The sequence below is a fragment of the Scyliorhinus torazame genome, chromosome 2 (assembly GCF_047496885.1).
Source record: "Scyliorhinus torazame isolate Kashiwa2021f chromosome 2, sScyTor2.1, whole genome shotgun sequence".
Taxonomy (NCBI): domain Eukaryota; kingdom Metazoa; phylum Chordata; class Chondrichthyes; order Carcharhiniformes; family Scyliorhinidae; genus Scyliorhinus; species Scyliorhinus torazame.
In genome coordinates this window covers 265,621,269-265,643,101 of record NC_092708.1, presented here as the reverse complement: position 1 = coordinate 265,643,101, position 21,833 = coordinate 265,621,269, and the positions used below count along the sequence as shown (strand labels likewise).

At 52.6% G+C, this 21,833-nt stretch overlaps 1 protein-coding gene across 1 annotated transcript in view; it reads right to left on the bottom strand.

Annotated features, from left to right (window-relative positions):
- The window catches only part of LOC140407206 (cytosolic phospholipase A2 zeta-like), a 345,625-nt gene that overhangs the window by 84,486 nt on the left and 239,306 nt on the right, over positions 1-21,833 (bottom strand). Inside the window, exons 19-20 of the mRNA XM_072494873.1 lie at positions 21,127-21,256; positions 20,571-20,573 (exon numbers count right to left, since the gene is read on the bottom strand). Coding sequence (XP_072350974.1) covers positions 20,571-20,573; positions 21,127-21,256 — 133 coding nt within the window. The remainder of the gene's footprint in view (positions 1-20,570; positions 20,574-21,126; positions 21,257-21,833) is intronic.

The window sequence follows — 21,833 nt, the reverse complement described above, 5'->3', positions numbered from 1 at the left end:
CTGGCGGGCAGAGTGCAGGCGATTAAGATGATGGTCCTCCCTAGGTTCCTATTTGTGTTTCAATGTCTCCCTATATTGATCACTAAGGCCTTTTTCAAAAAAATAGATAGGAGCATCATGAGCTTCGTGTGGGCAGGGAAGGCCCCGAGGGTAAGGAGGGGGTTCCTGCAACGTAGCAGGGACAGAAGGGGACTGGCATTGCCGAATTTGGGCGACTACTACTGGGCCGCCAACGTGGCGATGATCCGTAAGTGGATGATAGAGGGAGAGGGGGCGGCGTGGAAAAGGCTGGAGATGGAGTCCTGCAAAGGAATGAGCTTAAAAGCGCTGGTGACGGCGCCACTATCGCTCTCCCCGAAAAAGTTTACCACAAACCCAGTGGTGGCGGCAACATTAAGTATCTGGGGGCAATGGAGGCGACAGAGGGGTGTGTTGGGAGCCTCGGTGTGGTCCCCGATCAGGAACAACCATAGGTTTGCCCCAGGGAGGTTGGACGGAGGGTTCCAGAGCTGGCACCGGGCAGGAATTAGGCGAGTGGGAGACTTATTTATAGATGGGAATTTTGAGAGCTTGGGAGCGCTAGAGGAAAAGTATGAGCGGCCCCCGGGGAATATCTTTAGGTATATGCAGGTGAGAGCGTTCACGAGACAACAGGTAAGGGAATTACCGCTGCTCCCGACACAAGGGATCCAGGACAGGGTGCTTTCAGGGGTGTGGGTTGGGGAGGGCAAAGTGTCCGAAATATACCGGGAGATGAGAGAAGAGGAGGAGGAGCTGGTAGAAGAACTGAAGGGAAAATGGGAAAAAGAGCTCGGGGAGGAGATTGAGGGTGGTTTGTGGGCTGATGCCCTAAGTAGGGTAAATTCCTCTTCCTCGTGTGCCAGGCTTAGCCTGGTCCAATTTAAGGTGCTACATAGAGCACACATAACGGGAGCGAGGTCGAGCAGGTTCTTCGGAGTGGAGGACAAATGCGGGAGGTGCGGGGGAAGCCCGGTGAACCACACACATATGTTTTGGTCGTGTCCGGCACTGGAGGGGAGTGGCCGGAGTGATCTCGAAGGTGGTGAAGGTCCGGGTCAAGCCAAGCTGGGGGTTAGCTATATTTGGGGTAGCGGATGAGCCGGGAGTGCAGGAGGCGAAAGAGGCCGATATTGTGGCCTTTGCGTCCCTAGTAGCCCGGCGTAGGATTTTACTCATGTAGAAGGAAGCAAAACCCCCCGGCGTGGAGGCTTGGATAAACGATATGGCGGGGTTCATAAAACTGGAGCGGATGAAGTTTGCGCTGAGAGGATCGGCTCAAGGGTTCACCAGGCGGTGGCAACAGTTCCTCGACTACCTAGCGGAACGTTAGGGGGAAAATAGATAGCCAGCAGCAGCAGCCCAGAGGGGGGTGGGGGGGTGGGGTGGTAAATTGTTTGTGTTCTAGATGGGGTGGGGGGGGGGGGGAGCACTATTTCGTGTTATTTTGTTAGTTCACTATTTTATTTTAACAATGTTATCTATCAGTTATCATGTTACCATGTTTGTTGATTTGTAAGGGGGAAAAATTGTTTTCGAAAACTTTAATAAAAATATATTTTTTTAAAAAACAGAGGGATTGAATTTAAGAGCCGTGAGGTGATGATGCAGCTGTACAAAACTTTGGTAAGGCCACATTTGGAGTACTGTGTACAGTTCTGGTCGCCTCATTTTAGGAAGCTTTGGAAAAGGTGCAAAGGAGATTTACCAGGATGTTGCCTGGAATGGAGAGTAGGTCTTACGAGGAAAGGTTGAGGGTGCTAGGCCTTTTCTCATTAGAACGGAGAAGGATGAGGGGCGACTTGATAGAGGTTTATAAGATGATCAGGGGAATAGAGTAGACAGTCAGAGACTTTTTCCCCGGGTGGAACAAACCATTACAAGGGGACATAAATTTAAGGTGAATGGTGGAAGATATAGGGGGATGTCAGAGGTAGGTTCTTTACCCAGAGAGTAGTGGGGGCATGGAATGCACTGCCTGTGGAAGTAGTTGAGTCAGAAACATTAGGGACCTTCAAGCAGCTATTGGATAGGTACATGGATTACTGTAAAATGATATAGTGTAGATTTATTTGTTCTTAAGGGCAGCACGGTAGCATTGTGGATAGCACAATTGCTTCACAGCTCCAGGGTCCCAGGTTCGATTCCGGCTTGGGTCACTGTCTGTGCGGAGTCTGCACATCCTCCCCGTGTCTGTGTGGGTTTCCTCCGGGTGCTCCGGTTTCCTCCCACAGTCCAAAGATGTGCAGGTTAGGTGGATTGGCCATGATAAATTGCCCGTAGTGTCCAAAATTGCCCTTAGTGTTGGGTGGAGGTGTTGACTTTGGGTAGGGTGCTCTTTCCAAGAGCCGGTGCACACTCAATGGGCCGAATGGCCTCCTTCTGCACTGTAAACTCAATGATAATCTATGATTAATCTAGGACAAAGGTTCGGCACAACATCGTGGGCCGAAGGGCCTGTTCTGTGCTGTATTTTTCTATGTTCTATGAATCCCGGTCCTGGGTCACTTCCCATGTGGAGTTTGCACATTCTCCCCATGTCTGCGTGGGTTTCACCCCCACAACCCAAAGATGTGCATGTTAGGTGTATTGGCCACGCTAAATTGCTCCTTAATTGGAGAAAAAATTATTGGGCACTCTAAATTTATAAAATAAAAGTCTAATGACAACAAAGAAACCATTGTCGGTTGTCGTATGAAGCCATCTGGTTCACTAATGTTCTAGACAGAAGAAAATCTGCCGTCCTTACCTGGTCTGGCCTACATGTGACTCCAGACCCACAGCAATGGGGTGAATCTTAAATGCCCTCAGGAATGGGCAATTAATGGTGACCCAGCCAGCAATGCCCACATCCCATGAACAAATAATTTTTTAAAAAAAAAGATAGTTTGGGTACAGTGAAGGTATATTCCCACAAAGGGGAAACAAATCCAGAGCTCCCTGGATGACGAGACAGAAAGAGGTTAGGATGAAATGGAAAAAGTGTGCTTATGACAGATGCCAGATGGATAATATAATTGAGAACTAGGCTGAACATTGAAGGTTCAGAGGGGAATTGAAAAAGCAGATAAGAGAAGTAAAGAGAGAGTATGAAAAAAGATTAGCGGTTAACATAAATGAGAACCTAAAATTCTTTATGTCATACAAGGAGTAAAGGGTGGTAAAAGTAGCGCGGTTGACTAGGGATCAAAAAAAGGATTTATGCATTGAGGCCTGGCTGAAGTACTAAATGAATATTTTGTATCTGTCTTTTTGAAGAAATAAGATGCTGTGCAGGTTATGGTGATAATGGATGTAGTTCAGACACTTGAAGGGTAAGGAGAAGGTATTGGATTGGCTGTCTGTACTTCAGGATTATAAAACACAAGGACTGGATGAGATGCATCAAGGATAGAGGGAAATGAGAGTGGAGATCGTAGAGGCACTGTCCAATCTTTCTCAGAGTGATGCCGGAGGACTGAAGATTTGCAAATGTTGCATCCTTGTTCATGAAAGGTGTAAGAATAAAGAACTACAGGCCAATAGGTTTAACCTGGGTGGTGGGGAAGATTTATAAACAATAATTCACGACATAATTAATAGTCAACAGGACAAATCCAGGTTAATTAAGGAAACCCAGCATGGATTTGTTACGGGTAAATCATGTTTAATTCATTCACTTGAGTTTTTTTGATGAGGTGAGAGAGTTGATGTGGGCAATGCAAAAGGCATATGAGAGTGTGCCACACAACAGGCTTGGGAACTCATGGAGTAAAAGGAACAGTAGCAACAAAATTAGCTCAGTGACAGGAAACAGAGTGGTGGTGAACAGTTAATTTTCAGACTCGGAGGAAGGCTTATACTGGAGTTCCCCAGGGGTCAGTGCTCTTCCTGATGTACATATTAATGACTCGGGTGCGATTCTCCAGAAAGATTTCTCAGTGTGCGAGAACTGTTGCGAGCTTCCTGGCGCTTGGCCGGTACGGCTATTAAACATTAATTGGTCCACTTAATGAGGCCCCATGGGCTTCTCGTCGCTGAGCCTCTGGTACACGGTTACCCGGAGCAGATGGAGACGTGAGGGTGCAACTGGGACATTCAGAGGGAGAAGTCGGCGACACTCCAGCAGGCCGATAGCCGAATAGAGGAGTCCCAGAGGCTACAGGCACAGGAGAAGCACCGGCAATGCATGGCTAGGATGGCGACCGCAGTGGAGAGCCTGGTGCACAACGTTGGCACCATGAGTGAAGGTGTCCAACGCATCACGCACTCGGTGACGGCCATGGCTGAGGGCCTTGGCAGAATGTCCGACTCACTGGGGAATTAACCCAGTATCAGGCTGACCTTGATGAGGTGCTGCAGGACATGTCCCGCTCCCAGATGGGAATGACTGAGGCACTGGGAGCTTGTCCCAGTCGCAGGTGGGCATTGCCGTGGCGCTGCAGAGCATGGCCCAGTCACTGAGGAACATCGCTGAGGGCGTTGACCCATTAGTGCAGACTCGGGGAGCCGCCAGGGCTGGTAGAGCCAGATGATGCGCGGCAGCCGAGGCTCGAACCGGCTGCCCCTCCGACCCGAGGTGAGCCCCAGGGCCCTTTGGGCACCGAGGAGTAGAGGGCGCTGGGTGGCTACCCGGAACCGTCCCAAGGAGTGGTGACTGTGGCCACCAGCACCCCCGAGTTCCACCCGTCATGAGGCTGCGTCTCGAATTCAGCGCACGGAACAGGGCGGCACGGCTGTGCATGTGCTGTTGACAAGTTCGGCGGAGCATCTGGCTCCAGAGGACACCCACCAGGGGCATCGAAGGCCACGGGACGTGGTAAGCAGCATGCTGCCTCCACTTCAGATGTGCATCCTGGGGACATACCTAAACGTAGCGGTAGAGTGAGGAATATTAAGCATGTTGAGGATCATCGAGGACAGGGGTGGTGATGGGGAGAGTGGGGCGGTACCATCAGGAGAGTGGAGCATTGTTGGGCACCTGTGATACATTAAAAACCCTTGACCATAAGCTGTATGATGCATCTTGTCACTTACTTGAACAATGTGGCCTGACCTCCGAACCCTTGGCCCATTTCTCCAGGTATCCCCCCATCCCCGTACCACTCACCCATGCTCCGGGCGTGGATGTTCCCGGAGCTCTGTTAGATCCCTTGGGTGTTCAGATGTTGCCTGCTGCGTGTGCAGTGTTGCCTCCCGCAGTGTCCAGGCATCAAGGTGTGATTGGGATGCTAGGCAATGACTCCCACATGCTACATGGCCTGTCCACCCACAGGAATCCACATGGGTTGTGTGAAGTGTTCACATAACCACAATTGCTGTTTCCCTATTAGCAATAGCCTTCAGGCACATGGCCAGAGGCCTCAGCAGTCGGTGGGGATTATGGTGGGACAGATGGGCAGGGTCAAGGGTTGCACCCGAACGGGTACACACTATCCAGGGGTTGGCATGGTGGTGCCACACACGATTGCACCCACCACCCCCACTCTGAGGGTGCCACCCCCCTTACAGCTGAGGGTCTCTCCCCCACCCCCCCCACCCTTCGAGCATTGGGGAGGCAAGCCCTGCGCCCCTGGGCTCTTTGCCTGTGAGCAAAGATGGTTACTCACCTCCTCAGCTTCCCGCAGAAGAACTTCCTCCAGGTTCACGTTTTTGAAAGGGAGTACGACTACCGGGTGCGGCGATGACCAGCTGAGTCGCACGTTTCGGCAGCTCCCGGTGAAACTGACTTTTGGGCTCTTGATAGGAGCCCCAACGGCAATTTTGACGGCTAAAAACACTGTGCGGTAAATCAGAAGGGAATCCCCCCTGGATACGGATGAAAAAAGGAGGAGAAAGTGGCCGGATTGCAGTGGATCCTTTAGAACAGCGGCAAGGAAGGCAAGCAAAAACCAAGATGGCGTCAGAAGGTGGCAGTTTAACATGGGGCCCTGAACAACAAGAGTTCTTGAAATGCTGTGTGGAAGAGCTCAAAAAGGAAATGAAGAAAGAGCTGTTGGCCCCGATACTACAGGCGATCGAAGGGCTAAAGGAGGAACAAAAGACCCAGGAGCGGGAGCTTCGGGTCGTGAAGGCAAAGGCAGCCGAGAATGAGGGCAACATACAGGGCCTGGTGGTGAAGACGGAGACGCATGAGGCACATCAGAAACGATGTGTGGAAAGGTTGGAGGCACTGGAGAACAACGCAAGGAGGAACAACCTGAGGATTCTTGGTCTTCCTGAAGGTGCGGAGGGAGCGGACGTCGGGGCATATGTGAGCACGATGCTGCACTCGTTAATGGGAGCGGAGGCCCCGGCGGGTCCGTTGGAGGTGGGGGGAGCATACCGAGTGATGGCGCGAGGACCGAGAGCAGGAGAAATTCCCAGAGCCATAGTGGTGAGATTCCTCCGTTTTAAGGATAGAGAAATGGTCCTTAGATGGGCAAAGAAAATTCGGAGCAGTAAATGGGAGAACGCGGTGATCCGCGTTTATCAAGACTGGAGTGCGGAGGTGGCGAGAAGGAGGGCGAGCTTTAATCGGGCCAAGGCGGTGCTTCATAAAAAGAAGATAAAATTTGGAATGCTGCAACCGGCAAGACTGTGGGTCACATATCGAGGGAGGCACCACTACTTTGAGACGGCGGATGAAGCGTGGACTTTTATTGTGGAAGAAAAACTGGAATGAGCGGGTCATTAAAAAGAACGTTTGAACAAAGTGGTGGGGCGAATGTGGGGGGCGAAGAGGGGGGTTAAAAAGGGAGGAAAGAGGAGTTTTATATACTAATCCTGCAATGTGGTAACTTTTCTCTCTTCCACAGGTGGTGATGGGGGGAGGAGGGGAGGTGGAGGAGATGGGGCGTTGGCCATTGGGGGCGGGGCCAAGGGAGAAGCACGGGCTTGGTTCCCGCGCTATGATAATCATGGCGGGAATAGAGAAGCAGGAAGGAGGGGGCGTCGCACGGTGCGAGCCGAGGTCACGGGGGGAAGCCGAGGTCGGCCAGAGTTTGCTGACTTCTGGGAGCAACATGGGGGGAGTAATTACGCTAGCGGGGGATCTAGCGGGGGGGGGGGGGTGGGAGGGGGGAATTACTGGGTTGCTGCTGCTGGGGAGAGGGGGGAGCTGGTATGGGAGGGGATGGGCGGGGGGGGCACCGCCTGGGGGAGATACAGCTGCGTGGGAACCGGGTGAGGAGCTGGAAAAAGGGGATGGCTAATCGACAAGGGGTGGTGGTGGGTAGGATGCCCCCCAACCCGGCTGATCACGTGGAACGTGAGAGGGCTGAACGGGCCGATAAAGGGGGCACGGGTACTCGCACACCTTAAGAAACTTAAGGCAGATGTGGTTATGTTACAGGAAACGCACCTGAAACTGATAGACCAGGTTAGGCTACGCAAAGGATGGGTGGGGCAGGTGTTCCATTCGGGGCTAGATGCGAAAAACAGGGGGGTGGCTATATTAGTGGAGAAGCGGGTAATGTTCAAGGCAAAGACTATAGTGGCGGATAACGGGGGCAGATACGTGATGGTGAATGGCAAACTACAGGGGGAGACGGTGGTTTTGGTAAACGTATATGCCCCGAACTGGGATGATGCCAATTTTATGAGGCGGATGCTAGGACGCATTCCGGACCTAGAGATGGGAAAGCTGATAATGGGGGGAGATTTTAATACGGTGTTGGAACCAGGGCTGGATAGGTCGAAGTCCAGGACTGGAAGGAGGCCGGCAGCAGCCAAGGTACTTAAAGATTTTATGGAGCAGATGGGAGGTGTAGACCCGTGGAGATTTAGCAGACCTAGGAGTGAGGAGTTCTCGTTTTTCTCCTATGTCCATAAAGTCTACTCGCGAATAGACTTTTTTTGTGCTGGGAAGGGCGTTGATCCCGAAGGTGAGGGGAACGGAGTATACGGCTATAGCCATTTCGGATCACGCTCCACATTGGGTGGACTTGGAGATAGGGGAGGAAACAGGAGGGCGCCCACCCTGGAGAATGGACATGGGACTAATGGCAGATGAGGGGGTGTGTCTAAGGGTGAGGGGGTGCATTGAAAAGTACTTGGAACTCAATGATAATGGGGAGGTCCAGGTGGGAGTGGTCTGGGAGGCGTTGAAGGCGGTGGTTAGAGGGGAGCTGATATCAATAAGGGCACATAAAGGGAAGCAGGAGAGTAAGGAACGGGAGCGGTTGCTGCAAGAACTTTTGAGGGTGGACAGAGAATATGCGGAAGCACCGGAGGAGGGACTGTACAGGGAAAGGCAAAGGCTACATGTAGAATTTGACTTGCTGACTACGGGCACTGCAGAGGCACAATGGAGGAAGGCACAGGGTGTACAGTACGAATATGGGGAGAAGGCGAGCAGGTTGCTGGCACACCAATTGAGGAAAAGGGGAGCAGCGAGGGAGATAGGGGGAGTGAGGGATGAGGAAGGAGAGATGGAGCGGAGAGAGTGAATGGAGTGTTCAAGACATTTTATAAAAAATTATATGAAGCTCAACCCCCGGATGGGAGGGAGAGAATGATGGGCTTCTTGGATCGGCTGGAATTTCCCAAGGTGGAAGAGCAGGAAAGGGTGGGACTGGGAGCACAGATCGAGGTAGAAGAAGTGGTGAAAGGAATTAGGAGCATGCAGGCAGGAAAGGCCCCGGGACCGGATGGATTCCCAGTCGAATTCTATAGAAAATATGTGGACTTGCTCGCCCCGGTATTGACGAGGACCTTTAATGAGGCAAAGGAAAGGGGACAACTGCCCCCGACTATGTCTGAAGCAACGATATTCGCTTCTCTTAAAGAAGGAAAAGGACCCGCTACAATGCGGGTCCTATAGACCTATTTCCCTCCTAAATGTAGATGCCAAGATCCTGGCCAAGGTAATGGCAATGAGAATAGAGGAATGTGTCCCGGGGGTGGTCCACGAGGACCAAACTGGGTTTGTGAAGGGGAGACAGCTGAACACGAATATACGGAGGCTGTTAGGGGTAATGATGATGGCCCCACCAGAGGGGGAAACGGAGATAGTAGTGGCGATGGATGCCGAGAAAGCATTTGATAGAGTGGAGTGGGATTATTTGTGGGAGGTGTTGAGGAGATTTGGTTTTGGAGAGGGGTATGTTAGATGGGTGCAGCTGTTGTACAGGGCCCCGATGGCGAGCGTGGTCACGAATGGACGGGGATCTGCATATTTTCGGCTCCATAGAGGGACAAGGCAGGGATGCCCTCTGTCCCCATTATTGTTTGCACTGGCGATTGAGCCCCTGGCGATAGCGTTGAGGGGTTCCAAGAAGTGGAGTGGAGTACTTAGAGGAGGAGAAGAACACCGGGTATCTTTGTATGCGGACGATTTGCTACTATACGTGGCAGACCCGGCGGAGGGGATGCCAGAAATAATGCGGATACTTGGGGAGTTTGGGGATTTTTCAGGGTATAAATTGAACATGGGGAAAAGTGAGTTGTTTGTGGTGCATCCAGGGGAGCAGAGTAGAGAAATAGAGGACCTACCGTTGAGGAAGGTAACAAGGGACTTTCGTTACCTGGGGATCCAGATAGCCAAGAATTGGGGCACATTGCATAGGTTAAATTTAACGCGGTTGGTGGAACAAATGGAGGAGAATTTCAAGAGATGGGATATGGTATCCCTGTCAATGGCAGGGAGGGTGCAGGCGGTTAAGATGGTGGTCCTCCCGAGATTCCTCTTTGTGTTTCAGTGCCTCCCGGTGGTGATCACGAAGGCTTTTTTTAAAAGGATTGAAAAGAGCATCATGGGTTTTGTGTGGGCCGGGAAGACCCCGAGAGTGAGGAAGGGATTCTTACAGCGTAGCAGGGATAGGGGGGGGGCTGGCACTACCGAGCCTAAGTGAGTATTATTGGGCCGCTAATATTTCAATGGTGAGTAAGTGGATGGGAGAGGAGGAGGGAGCGGCGTGGAAGAGATTAGAGAGGGCGTCCTGTAGGGGGACTAGCCTACAGGCTATGGTGACAGCCCCATTGCCGTTCTCACCGAGGAACTACACCACAAGCCCGGTGGTGGTGGCTACACTGAAGATTTGGGGACAGTGGAGACGGCATAGGGGAAAGACTGGAGCCTTGGGGGGGTCCCCGATAAGAAACAACCATAGGTTTGCCCCGGGGGGAATGGATGGGGGATATGGAATGTGGCAAAGAGCAGGAATAACGCAACTGAAAGATCTGTTTGTGGATGGGAAGTTCGCGAGTCTGGGAGCGCTGACCGAGAAATATGGGTTGCCCCAAGGGAATGCATTCAGGTATATGCAACTGAGGGCTTTTGCGAGGCAACAGGTGAGGGAATTCCCGCAGCTCCCGACACAAGAGGTGCAGGACAGAGTGATCTCAAAGACATGGGAGGGGGATGGTAAGGTGTCAGATATATATAGGGAAATGAGGGACGAAGGGGAGACTATGGTAGATGAACTAAAAGGGAAATGGGAAGAAGAGCTGGGGGAGGAGATCGAGGAGGGGCTGTGGGCAGATGCCCTAAGCAGGGTAAACTCGTCGTCCTCGTGTGCCAGGCTAAGCCTGATTCAGTTTAAGGTATTACACAGGGCGCATATGACTGGAGCACGGCTCAGTAAATTTTTTGGGGTGGAGGATAGGTGTGCGAGGTGCTCGAGAAGCCCAGCGAATCATACCCATATGTTTTGGTCATGCCCGGCACTACAGGGGTTTTGGATGGGGGTGACAAAGGTGCTTTCAAAAGTAGTGGGGGTCCGGGTCGAACCAAGCTGGGGGTTGGCTATATTTGGGGTTGCCACTCACCATCACGTATCTGCCCCCGTTATCCACCACGATAGTCTTTGCCTCGAACATTACCCGCTTCCCCACTAATATACCCCCTGTTTTTCGCATCTAGCCCCGAATGGAACACCTGCCCCACCCATCCTTTGCGTAGCCTAACCTGGTCTATCAGTTTCAGGTGCGTTTCCTGTAACATAAGAAACTTAAGGCAGATGTGGTTAAGGTGTGCGAGTACCCGTGCCGTCTTTATCGGCCCGTTCAGCCCTCTCACGTTCCACGTGATCAGCCGGGTTGGGGGGCTTCCTACCCCCCCCCCCTTGTCGATTAGCCATCACCTTTTTCCAGCTCCTCACCCGGTTCCCACGCAGCTGTATCTCCCCCAGGCGGTGCCCCCCCCGCCCATCCCCTCCCATACCAGCTCCCCCCCTCTCCCCAGCAGCAGCAACCCAGTAATTCCCCCCTCCCACCCCCCCCCGCCGCTAGATCCGCCGCTAGCATAATTACTCCCCCCATGTTGCTCCCATGATTATCATAGCGCGGGAACCAAGCCCGCGCTTCTCCCTTGGCCCCGCCCCCAATGGCCAATGCCCCATCTCCTCCACCTCCCCCCATCACCACCTGTGGAAGAGAGAAAAGTTACCACATCGCAGGATTAGTACATAAAACTCAGGTTGTTCCTCCTTGCGTTGTTCTCCAGTGCCTCCAACCTTTCCACACATCGTTTCTGATGTGCCTCATGCGTCTCCGTCTTCACCACCAGGCCCTGTATGTCGTCCTCATTCTCGGCTGCCTTTGCCTTCACGACCCGAAGCTCCCGCTCCTGGGTCTTTTGTTCCTCCTTTAGCCCTTCGATCGCCTGTCGTATCGGGGCCAACAGCTCTTTCTTCATTTCCTTTTTGAGCTCTTCCACACAGCATTTCAAGAACTCTTGTTGTTCAGGGCCCCATGTTAAACTGCCACCTTCCGACGCCATCTTGGTTTTTGCTTGCCTTCCTTGCCGCTGTTCTAAAGGATCCACTGCAATCCGGCCACTTTCTCCTCCTTTTTTCATCCGTATCTAGGGGGGATTCCCTTCTGGTTTACCGCACAGTGTTTTTAGCCGTCAAAATTGCCGTTGGGGCTCCTTTCAAGAGCCCAAAAGTCCGTTTCACCGGGAGCTGCCGAAACGTGCGACTCAGCTGGTCATCGCCGCACCCGGAAGTGCACCCAGTGGAATTTAATGAGATTTTTTGAATCAGTTGGGTCTATTGTTGTTGGGCATGTTTGACTCTTCAGCATGGGCTGCCCTCCCAGACACCGGGGTAGGCGTTGATCTCGCTGCTCCTGAAAGATAAGGACTCCACAGAGTGTGGGTCGTATATTCCGATGCTAACCTCCGGGAGGTAGTAGAGGAAGATCAGACGGGGTTTGTGAAGGTCGAACATGCGTTGGTTGCGGAATGTGATGCATACCACTGCAGCCAATCCAGTACCAGAGATAATTGTATTTTTGGATGCGGAAAAGGTGTTAAACCAGGTGGAGTGGGGATAGCTTTTTGCGGTGCTGGTGAAGTTTGGGTTTGGTCCTGGGTTTGTGTCGTGGGGGCGGTTCCTGTATGCGGCCCCGTTTGCTAGTGTTTGCACCAACACCATGAGCTCTGGGTTCTTTTGGTTGTATCAGGGTACGAGGGAGGGGTGTGGATATCTCCTTTGTTGTTTGTGTTGGCAATTGAGCCATTGGCCATTACGTTGAGGGCCTCAAATGTGTGGCGTGGATTGTTGGAGGTGGGTGGAACATAGGGTGTTGTATATGCTGATGATTTGCTGCTGTATGTTAGGGACCCAGGGTCAGCTATAGGGAATATTATGGGCATTTTGTGCCTTCATCGGTTACAAGTTACAAGGGTGGCAAGGCTCTGTCACTGCGTCAAGTACCCAGGTTCGATTCCGACCTGGGGTTACTGTCTGTGTGGTGTTTGCACTTTCTCCCCGTGTCTGCATGGGTTTCCTCCCACAGTCCAAAGATGTGCAGGTTAGGTGGATTGGCCATGCTAAATTGCCCCTAAATGGGTAGGGTTACAGGGATAAGGTGGGCGGGGGGGTTGGGCCTAGGTAGGGTAGCCTTTTTAAGAGTCGGTGCAGACTCAATGGGCTGAATGGCCTCCTTCTGTACTGTAGGAATTGTATGATTCTTCTCTGATTCAAAGTTGAACTTAAGGAAGAGTGAATATTTAGTGGTTGGTCTGGGGGGGTTGCCATTTCGATAGCTAGCGGTCCAGGTGGCTTGTGTTGGGGGTGGCTTCGGAGGTTGAATTATACAAGCCTGGTGGGTGAAGTTAAGGTGGACTTGCTGACGGGGGATAGTCTCCAGTTATTGCTGGCGGGCTGGGTCCAATTGGTTAAGATGAACATTTTGCCGAGATTTCTATTTTTATTTCAGTGTCTCCCCGTGTTCTTGCCCAACTCGTTTTTCAGGAGATGTTGCCAACAGGATGGCTGTGTATATGCCGCCGACAGGTGTGCCGGGGCCCTCCGGCCCGAGGATGCCAGCCAGGGGCATCGAAGGCCATGGGACGAGGTAAGGAGCTGGCTGCTTCCACTTCTGATGTGCATCCTGGGGAGACACCAAGACGTAGTGATAGAGCTAGTAGGGCCAAGAACATCAAGGATCACTGAGGGCACCAGGGGAATGGAGGTGTGGGGAAGGGGGGGGGGGGGGGGGGCAACACCATTGGGAGAGTTGGGAATTATATACACATTAAACAGTATGACACCTCTATCACTTTCTTCCCACAATGTGGGCTGACCTCCAAACCCTTGGCCCATCTCTCCAGGCATCTTCCCCTCCTCCCTGGGCACACTGCGCGCAGGTGATGGGTGCTAGCGAGCACTCAGCAGACAGGCAGGGGTCAGACGATGGCATCGATTGGGGAGCACTGGCGCTCAGCACTCTGCGGGTTATCATCCACCCTGCCCTCAACAGTGACCCACTGAGGGTGGCAACACAGCCCCTGGGAGGGTGGGAGATGGGGGTGGGCAAGGTACCGATGATGGACCAGGCCAAGGGAAGCGAGCGAGTTTGAGGTGCCCTGGGCTTGTTGGAAACTCGCCGCTGCTGCCTGTCCTGCTGCTTCCAGCTGGTCCTCCGGTTCGTCCCTCGGCTCATCCTCAAGCCACTGCTGGTCCGGCGCCACCTCATCATCCTCGTCCTCCTCGAATGGCCACATATTCCTCAGCACCAACCTCCATCTCATTGTCCTGATGCTGTGCCACGTAGTGGAGGGCACAGCAGTCCACCACAAAGTAGGTGCCCCTCCGGCATGTTCTGGAGTGCACCCCTGGAGCGGTCAAGGCTTCGGAAACGCATCTTGAGGAGTCCGATGCACCGCTCAATCACAGCCAGAGTGACCTCATTGTATCGGGTCTCCGCCTCAGTCTACGTACCGGCATCATTAGCCAGGTCCTCAGCGGGTTCCCCTTATCCTCCAAGAGCCAGCTGTCCATCCTGGGGTGCTCCTCGAAGAGGCCGAGGACGACCGACTGCTCGACGATGTAGCTGGAAGCGTGCACACCATGAGCATAATCTTCATGTGGTGGTTGCGCATGAGCAGAATGTTCAGGGAGTGGAACCTCTTTCTCTTAACGTAGGGCACTCCAAAATGGCCTGCCGAGCGCAGGGCAACATGCCTGCCATTCACTACCCCCTGGACCTGTGGCATCCCGACGATAGCGGAGAATCCTGCTGCCTGGGAAACCTGTTAGGCTTGGTCCATGTCAAATTTTGATGTCGTTTTCCGCATGGGCAAACAGCGTCCGTGACCTGTTGGATGCGCCTGTGTGCTGTAGCCTGCGAGATGCCACACAGGTCGCCGCTTGAGCACTGGGAGGATCCCGAGGTGTAAAAGTTCAGGGCTGCGGGAGCAGGTGTTCTCCTCCTCCATGTGGTCCGCTAAGATCTGGCATAGGTGTGGACTCCGTCTCCTTGTTGAGTCAGAGCCTCCTGTGGCACATGCTGTCCATCATCTGTTCAAATGACCATCGGCGCCTGTACACCCTGGGCTGTTGCAGGCCTCCCCTCTGGGTCACTCCCTGGTCCTCAGGATGTGGGTCGAGGTCCGGTACATGGGCCGCCGTCTCCAGCAACTTCTGACGCTGCTGCTTGCCGCCGTCTGGCCGCCCGGCCTAGCAGCAGCACCACAAGGGCGAGTTCAGCTGGGTCCAAAATCCCTTCCATGGTGTTCAATATCTGTAAGGCATTCGGAGAAGGTGTTAGGACTGACAAACAGCAGTGGCTCTCACCCCCAGGACACCCATTCCCCCCTTAATCTCCCCCCCTCCCCCCCGGCACTCACCCACCCTCCAGCTGTGGACATGTCCATGGAACGGTGTCCCATCCACTGCATGTTCGAATCTTGGCTGCTGTGTATGTGGTGTTGCCTCCCGCAGTTTCAGGCAGTGTCCAGGCATCTGGTCTGATTGGAATGCTGGGCAATGATTCCCACATGCGACATGGCTAACCCACCCACAGGAATCCACTTGGGTTGTTTGAAGTGCTCACTTAACCATGATTCCGAATTAGCAAAAGCCTTCAGCCGCACACCCAGAGGCCTCGGCAGTTGGTGGGGGTTAAGAGTAATCACAGAATTTACAGTGCAGAAGGAGGCCATTCGGCCCATCGAGCCTGCACCGGCTCCTGGAAAGAGCATCCTACCCAAGGTCAACACCTCCACCCTATCCCCATAACCCAGTAACCCCACCCAACACTAAGGGCAATTTTGGACACTAAGGGCAATTTATCATAGCCAATCCACCTAACCTGCACATCTTTGGACTGTGGGAGGAAACCGGTGCACCCGGAGGAAACCCACGCACACACGGGGAGGATGTGCCGACTCCGCACAGACAGTGACCCAAGCCGGAATCGAACCTGGGACCCTAGAGCTGTGAAGCAATTGTGCTATCCACAATGCTACCGTGCTGCCCCAATGGGTGGTCGGTGGGGCAGACGGGCAGGGACAAGGATTGCTCCCAGAGCGGATACACACGATCCAATGATTGGCATGGTGTTTCTCTCCCCCCCCCCCATTGCCTTTCCCCCGATGGCAGCCCATCAGTGCGGAGGCCACCACCAGCCAGGGCTACTCAGCCGAGGGTCCCCCACCTTCTGCTGAGCACTGGGGTGTCAAGCCCAGCGCCTGCGCTCTTTGCTCTGTGAGCAAAGATGGCTACTCACCTTCTCTGCTCCCCACAGAAGCCCTTCCGCAAGGTTCACGTTTTTCAAAAGGAGTACTAATCAGCACCAGGGTGACCACTTGTTGGGCAGGCCGACGAATCACAGGTGGCCGTTGGGTAAGGAGTGGTTCCCGTCAATTGTATGGAAGTAGGGCTTAAGTGGTGATAAGTGGTGATAATTGGTTTCTCGCTACGCAACGACGAGATCCCAGTGTTGCCTACAGGTGCGGGACGGTTGTTTTGCAAACGGAATGGTACCTGGCACGGTTCGTGTTTTTAGCCCCTCCCGCTATTCACCGGCCTCGTTTCGCTTGGGCGAGAGCACAACAAGGCCGGAGAATCCGGCCCCATATCAGCAATCCTAAATATTGAGTTAGAGCCCTCCCCTCTGGTGGCTATTTTGGGGATTTTGGATGTGCAGGAGCTTCGGACGCGTACGGGGGCTAATGTCCTTACCTTTGCCTCGTCGGCGCCGTATCCTGCTGGGTTGGAGGATTGGGCACCGCCGAGAGCCTCAGTGTGGCTAGGGGATTGGATGGGAGCTTTTGCAACTCGAGAACGTCAAATACACTGTGAGGGGGTTGATTGAAGGGTTCTATTGGAGATGGCGGCTGTTTATATTATATTTCAGAGCTGTCGAGGGGGTGGGGGGGGAATGAATAGCTGGGGGGGGGGGGGTCTTTTCTTTTTTGTTGTTTCTTAAGTTGTAAGGTTGTGGGGGGACTTTTATGGGGTTGGTGTTTTGTTAAAGGTATTTGTTTGTATGTTTTATTATTTTGTATAAAATGTTAAAAATGTAATGAAAACATTTCCAAAACCAGGATGATGTTTGTAATAATAAACTCCTAATCTTTCCCATCTAAAATAATCGCCCTATGTGTTTAAAGGTTGGATAACGTTGACCAGGTCCTCAGTGAGCATGGATCAGGACATAGTGCATCCCCCTCATTTGGCAATCTCATTTTGAGAAGCTTTAAGATGCCTGGAACTCAAAACAGAGATGAGGGAGAACTGTTTTGTCTCTGATGGTCTTTGGAACTCTCTTCCTCAAAAGGCAGTGGAAGCAGAGTCTTTCAATATTTTTAAGGCTGAGGCCATAGGTTCTTGTGGTGATAGGTTATCGCTGGTAGGTGGGATACTATCAGAGGTCACTGTAAGATCATTAAATGGCACAACAAGCTCGAGGGGCGAATGGCCTACTCCTTGTTCATACGCATGGGGCTGGTTTAGCACACTGGGCTAAATCGCTGGCTTTTAAAGCAGACCAAGGCAGGCCAGCAGCACGATTCAATTCTCGTACCAGCCTCCCCGAACAGGCGCCGGAATGTGATGACTAGGGGCTTTTCACAGTAACTTCATTGAAGCCTACTCGTGACAATAAGCGATTTTCATTTTTCAATTTTCATTTCATGAGAAATTAAAGATATCATCCAAATGTAACATTAATGCACTTCTGAGATTTGGGCTGTTACATTACTGGAGCAGGGTAGAGTTGGACTTACCCATTGCAGTGTGGGTCGTATAGGCCAATCTCTCTCCTCAACGTGGACGCGAAGCTGTTAGCGAAGGTGTTGGCTACCAGATTTGAGGACTGTGTCCCGGGGGTGATTCACAAGGACCAGACGGGTTTTAAGGGAAGGCAGTTGAATACCAATGTGCGGAGGCTCCTTAACGTAATCATGATGCCTACAGTGGAGGGGGAGGCGGCGATGGATGCGGAGAAGGCCTTCGATAGGGTGGAGTGGGGGTACCTCTGGGAAGTGTTGAGGAGGTTTGGGTTCGGGGAGGGGTTCATTAGTTGGGTTAGGCTACTTTACGAATCCCCGGTAGCGAGTGTGGCCACGAATCGGAGGTCGGAATACTTTCGGCTGTACCAGGGGACGAAGCAGGGGTGCCCCCTATCCATTTGCATTGGCAATTGAGCCTTTGGCTGTGGCTCTAAGGGAGTCCAGGAACTGGAGGGGGCTGGTCCAGGGGGGGGATACTGTATGTGGCGGACCCAGTGGGGGGAATGCCGGAGGTGATGCGGATCCTCAGGGAGTTTGGGGTCTTTTCCGGGTATAAGCTCACCGTGGGGAAGAGTGAGCTCTTCGTGGTACACCCAGGGGACCAGGGAAGGGGGATAGACGAGCTTCCACTGAAGAGGGCGGAAAGGAGTTTTCGGTACCTGGGGATCCAGGTGGTCAGGAGCTGGGGGGCCCTACACAAGCTCAACTTGACGAGGCTGGTGGAGCAGATGGAGGAGGAGTTTAAAAGGTGGGATATGCTGCCACTCTCCTTGGCGGGTAGGGTACAATCGGTGAAGATGACGGTGCTCCCGAGGTTCCTTTTTATATTCCAGTGCCTCCCCATCCTGATCCCCAAGGCCTTTTTAAGCGGGTCAGTAGGAGCATCATGGGATTCTTGTGGGCGAAAAAGACCCCAAGGGTGAGAAGGGTGTTTCTGGAGCGGAGTAGGGACAGAGGAGGGTTAGCGTTACCTAATCTGTGTGGGCATCACTGGGCTGCCAATGTGGCGATGATACGCAAGTGGGTAATGGAGGGGGAGGGGGCGGCGTGGAAGAGGCTGGAGGTGGCGTCCTGTGTGGGCACGAGTCTGGGAGCGCTGGTGACAGCACCGCTGCCGCTCCCGCCGACTAGGTACACCACGAGTCCGGTGGTGGCAGCGACTTTGAAAATTTGGGGGCAGTGGAGGCGCCACAGGGGTGAGGTAGGGGCTTTGGTTTGGTCCCCGATCCGCGAGAACCATCAGTTCGTCCCAGGGAGAATGGATGGAGGGTTCCTGAGCTGGCACAGGGCAGGAATTAGAGGGCAGGGGACCTGTTTTTAGATGGAACCTTTGCGAGCTTTGGGGCGCTGGAGGAAAAATTCGGGCTTCCCCCGGAAATGCCTTCAGGTACATGCAGGTAAGGGCGTTTGTAAGACGGCAGGTGAGGGAGTTCCCGCTGCTTCCAGCACTTAGGATCCAGGATAGGGTGCTCTCGGGGGTGTGGGTTGGAGGGCAGGGTCTCGGCGAACTACCAGGAGATGCAGGAGGAGGAGACCTCGGTGAAGGAGTTAAAGGGTAAATGGGAGCAGGAGGTTGGGGAGGACTTAGACGAGGGTACGTGGGCGGACGCCCTGGGTAGGGTTAATTCTTCCTCCTCTTGCGCCAGGCTTAGCCTGATACAATTTAAGGTTTTTCACAGAGCGCATGACAGGGGCGAGGCTGAGCAGGTTCTTTGGGGTGGAAGACAGGTGTGGGAGGTGCTCGGGGAGCTTAGCAAATCATACCCATATGTTCTGGGCGTGCCCGGCGCTGGATGGGTTCTGGAGGAGTATTGCGAGGACGGTGTCTAAGGTGGCGAACACCCGGGTTAAGCCAAGCTGGGGGTTAACACTATTTGGGGTATCGGACGAGCCGGGAGTGCAGGAGGCAAGAGGCCGGTATTCTGGCCTTTGCGTCCCTGGTAGCCCGGCGGAGGATTCTGCTACAGTGGAAGGATGCGAGGCCCCCCCCGAGTGTAGAAGCCTGGATCAGCGACATGGCAGGGTTCATTAAATTGGAGAGGGTAAAATTTGCCTTGAGAGGGTCTGTGCAAGGGTTCTTCAGGCAGTGGCAACCATTCCTAGACTTTCTAGCGGGGCGTTAGGAGGTGGTCAGCAGCAGCAGCAACCCAGAGAGGGGGGGGGGGGGGGGGCGGCGGGTGTACTTTGTGTTTCCTACTGTGTTTATTATTGCTTAATGGGGGGGGGTTGTATATTGGGGGAATGTATGATGTAGTTGTAAGATGTTTATTGATGTGTTTTATTTTTATTTTTTCTGTAAGAGGGGGTTTGTTGAAAATATGTACAAATTTGAATAAAAATATTTCCTTAAAAAAAAAGTTGGACTTACTTTGGTCAAACAAGGTGGATCCACCCACTCCATTTTATAATATGTACTGATGACATGGGGCCCCTGGTTTCCACTCATAAAAGGGCCAGATTCTCCCCAAAAATGTTGAAGTTAATTTGTGGCGGGTTTTCAGGGAGTTTCCTGCTGGCTCTATTGGCGAGTTCCCCACTGCTGTTCAATGACAGTTAGTCACTTTTCTGGGGCCCTGGGGAGTTTCTCATCAGTTTAGCCCACACTTTTTAGCACTGGGGAGCTGAACTCAGATGGGGCCGCCATTTTGAAAGGGTGCCCCGATCTCAAAGTGAACTTTTGGGTCCCCCACCCATGGGCAATGTCACCCCCCACACACATGGGCACGGCCCCACACCCCAAGTGAGGACAACCCTGTGATGGGGTCCTTGAGGGTCCACCTCTTCAGGCCCCCCAAGCCCCGTTCCAGCACCACCTTCCTTCTAGGACTCTCACCCAACCTTCAGGAGACCCCTAGTTACCTGTCCTGTACTCGCCTACCCTTCAAACCCCCGCCCTCCACCCTCATTTCATGGGCATGGTCCCTCTTGCCATCTGAACCCTGGCAGTGCCACTGTGGCACCCTTGCTCTGCCACCCTGGCAGTGCGCCTGCTGGCTTGGCATTGCCATCTGGGCACCTTGGCAGTGCCAGAGTGGCAGTGCCCAGGTGCCCACGTTGCAGGGGGAGGGCCAGGGTACCATCCTGCACTTACCCTGACCACCCTTGGGTGTCCGGTGGCCCGTGGGACTTCCTGGTTTTTGTGGACCAGCACTGATTGGCGCCTGGCTGCAGCCTTGCTGGGAAGGCTGAGGAATCGCGAGAGGCTGCTGTATCCTGCGCAGTTAGGTCGTAAGTAGGTTTACCCCTATTTGGGACAGGGTTCCTACTCCGACGTCTCGCGGGACACCGGAGAATCCCGTGAGGCGTGGAGGCTGTCGGGAGGCCCGCCCTCGGCCCATGTGCCGCTCTTGGCTCGCATCTCCTGGCATTGACCAACCGGCTACGTTGCGCTCAAGCGAGAGCCCACGCAGCTGAAGATTCGCTGGTGTATTTACAACTGCAGTTTGAGACATAGACAGGTGTAATAGCATTACATTGCTTCATATCTTAAATAAGAATTGTTATAGCTGGAAAGTGTTTAGTTTTATATAGCAATAAAAGTAAACTTAATATGTTGAGGACTGCAGCCCATATGCAGTCCCATGTGTCAGTTAACAGCAGAAAACATTTCCGTCTCCCTGCATGCACCAATTGAAGGTTATGTATTCAGTTCATTGCATTCTTTACTTTATTTCATACATGACTGTCGTTTGGAGTCTTCTTAGATCCAGGGCCTGCTTCAGTGCTTGTGCAACAATTCTCTTTCTCTTTGCAAGGAAGTCCTTCTCTGGGTCAGGGATGTCAAAACTCAGGCGCACATCAATATCGCCATGGCTGTGCAACAAGGACATTCACAGTCAAACCCTATCCATTTGTAATGAGAGAGGTGTAGCTGTAAGGAAGTGGTTAGTCAGGCTGTCCTGAAATCTACTAATCATTTACTTCAGAATTATTTTCATATTGCAGTGTTAGAACCTTTAGCAGTGATAGAAAATTTAGCTTGTTCATATTTAGTGAAGAAGTATAAATCAATTGAGACCACTGAACTGTTGAGTTTGGACTGACCTGAAAACAGGTCATTAAAAAACATTACTCTGTGTGTATTTTGTCTTTCAGAGGGCCTTAATTGTGGTTAACAAGATCGGCAGAAAGGAACATCGGTGAATACATACAGGTTGAAGCTTCCTTCATTCAATCATTGGAAGGCTTTCAAGAGAAAGATCATAGGTGGGAAAAGGAGTAGCCCATTCTGCTCCTCGAGCCATTAAAAACATTTTTTAAAAAAATATTTATTAAAGTTTTTTACCAACACAATTTTTTCCCCTTACAAATAACCCCCCCCCCCCCACCCCCGTAACAAAATACACGAAAATGCACTGAGCAAGATATATACATGGCAAAATGGTATTCT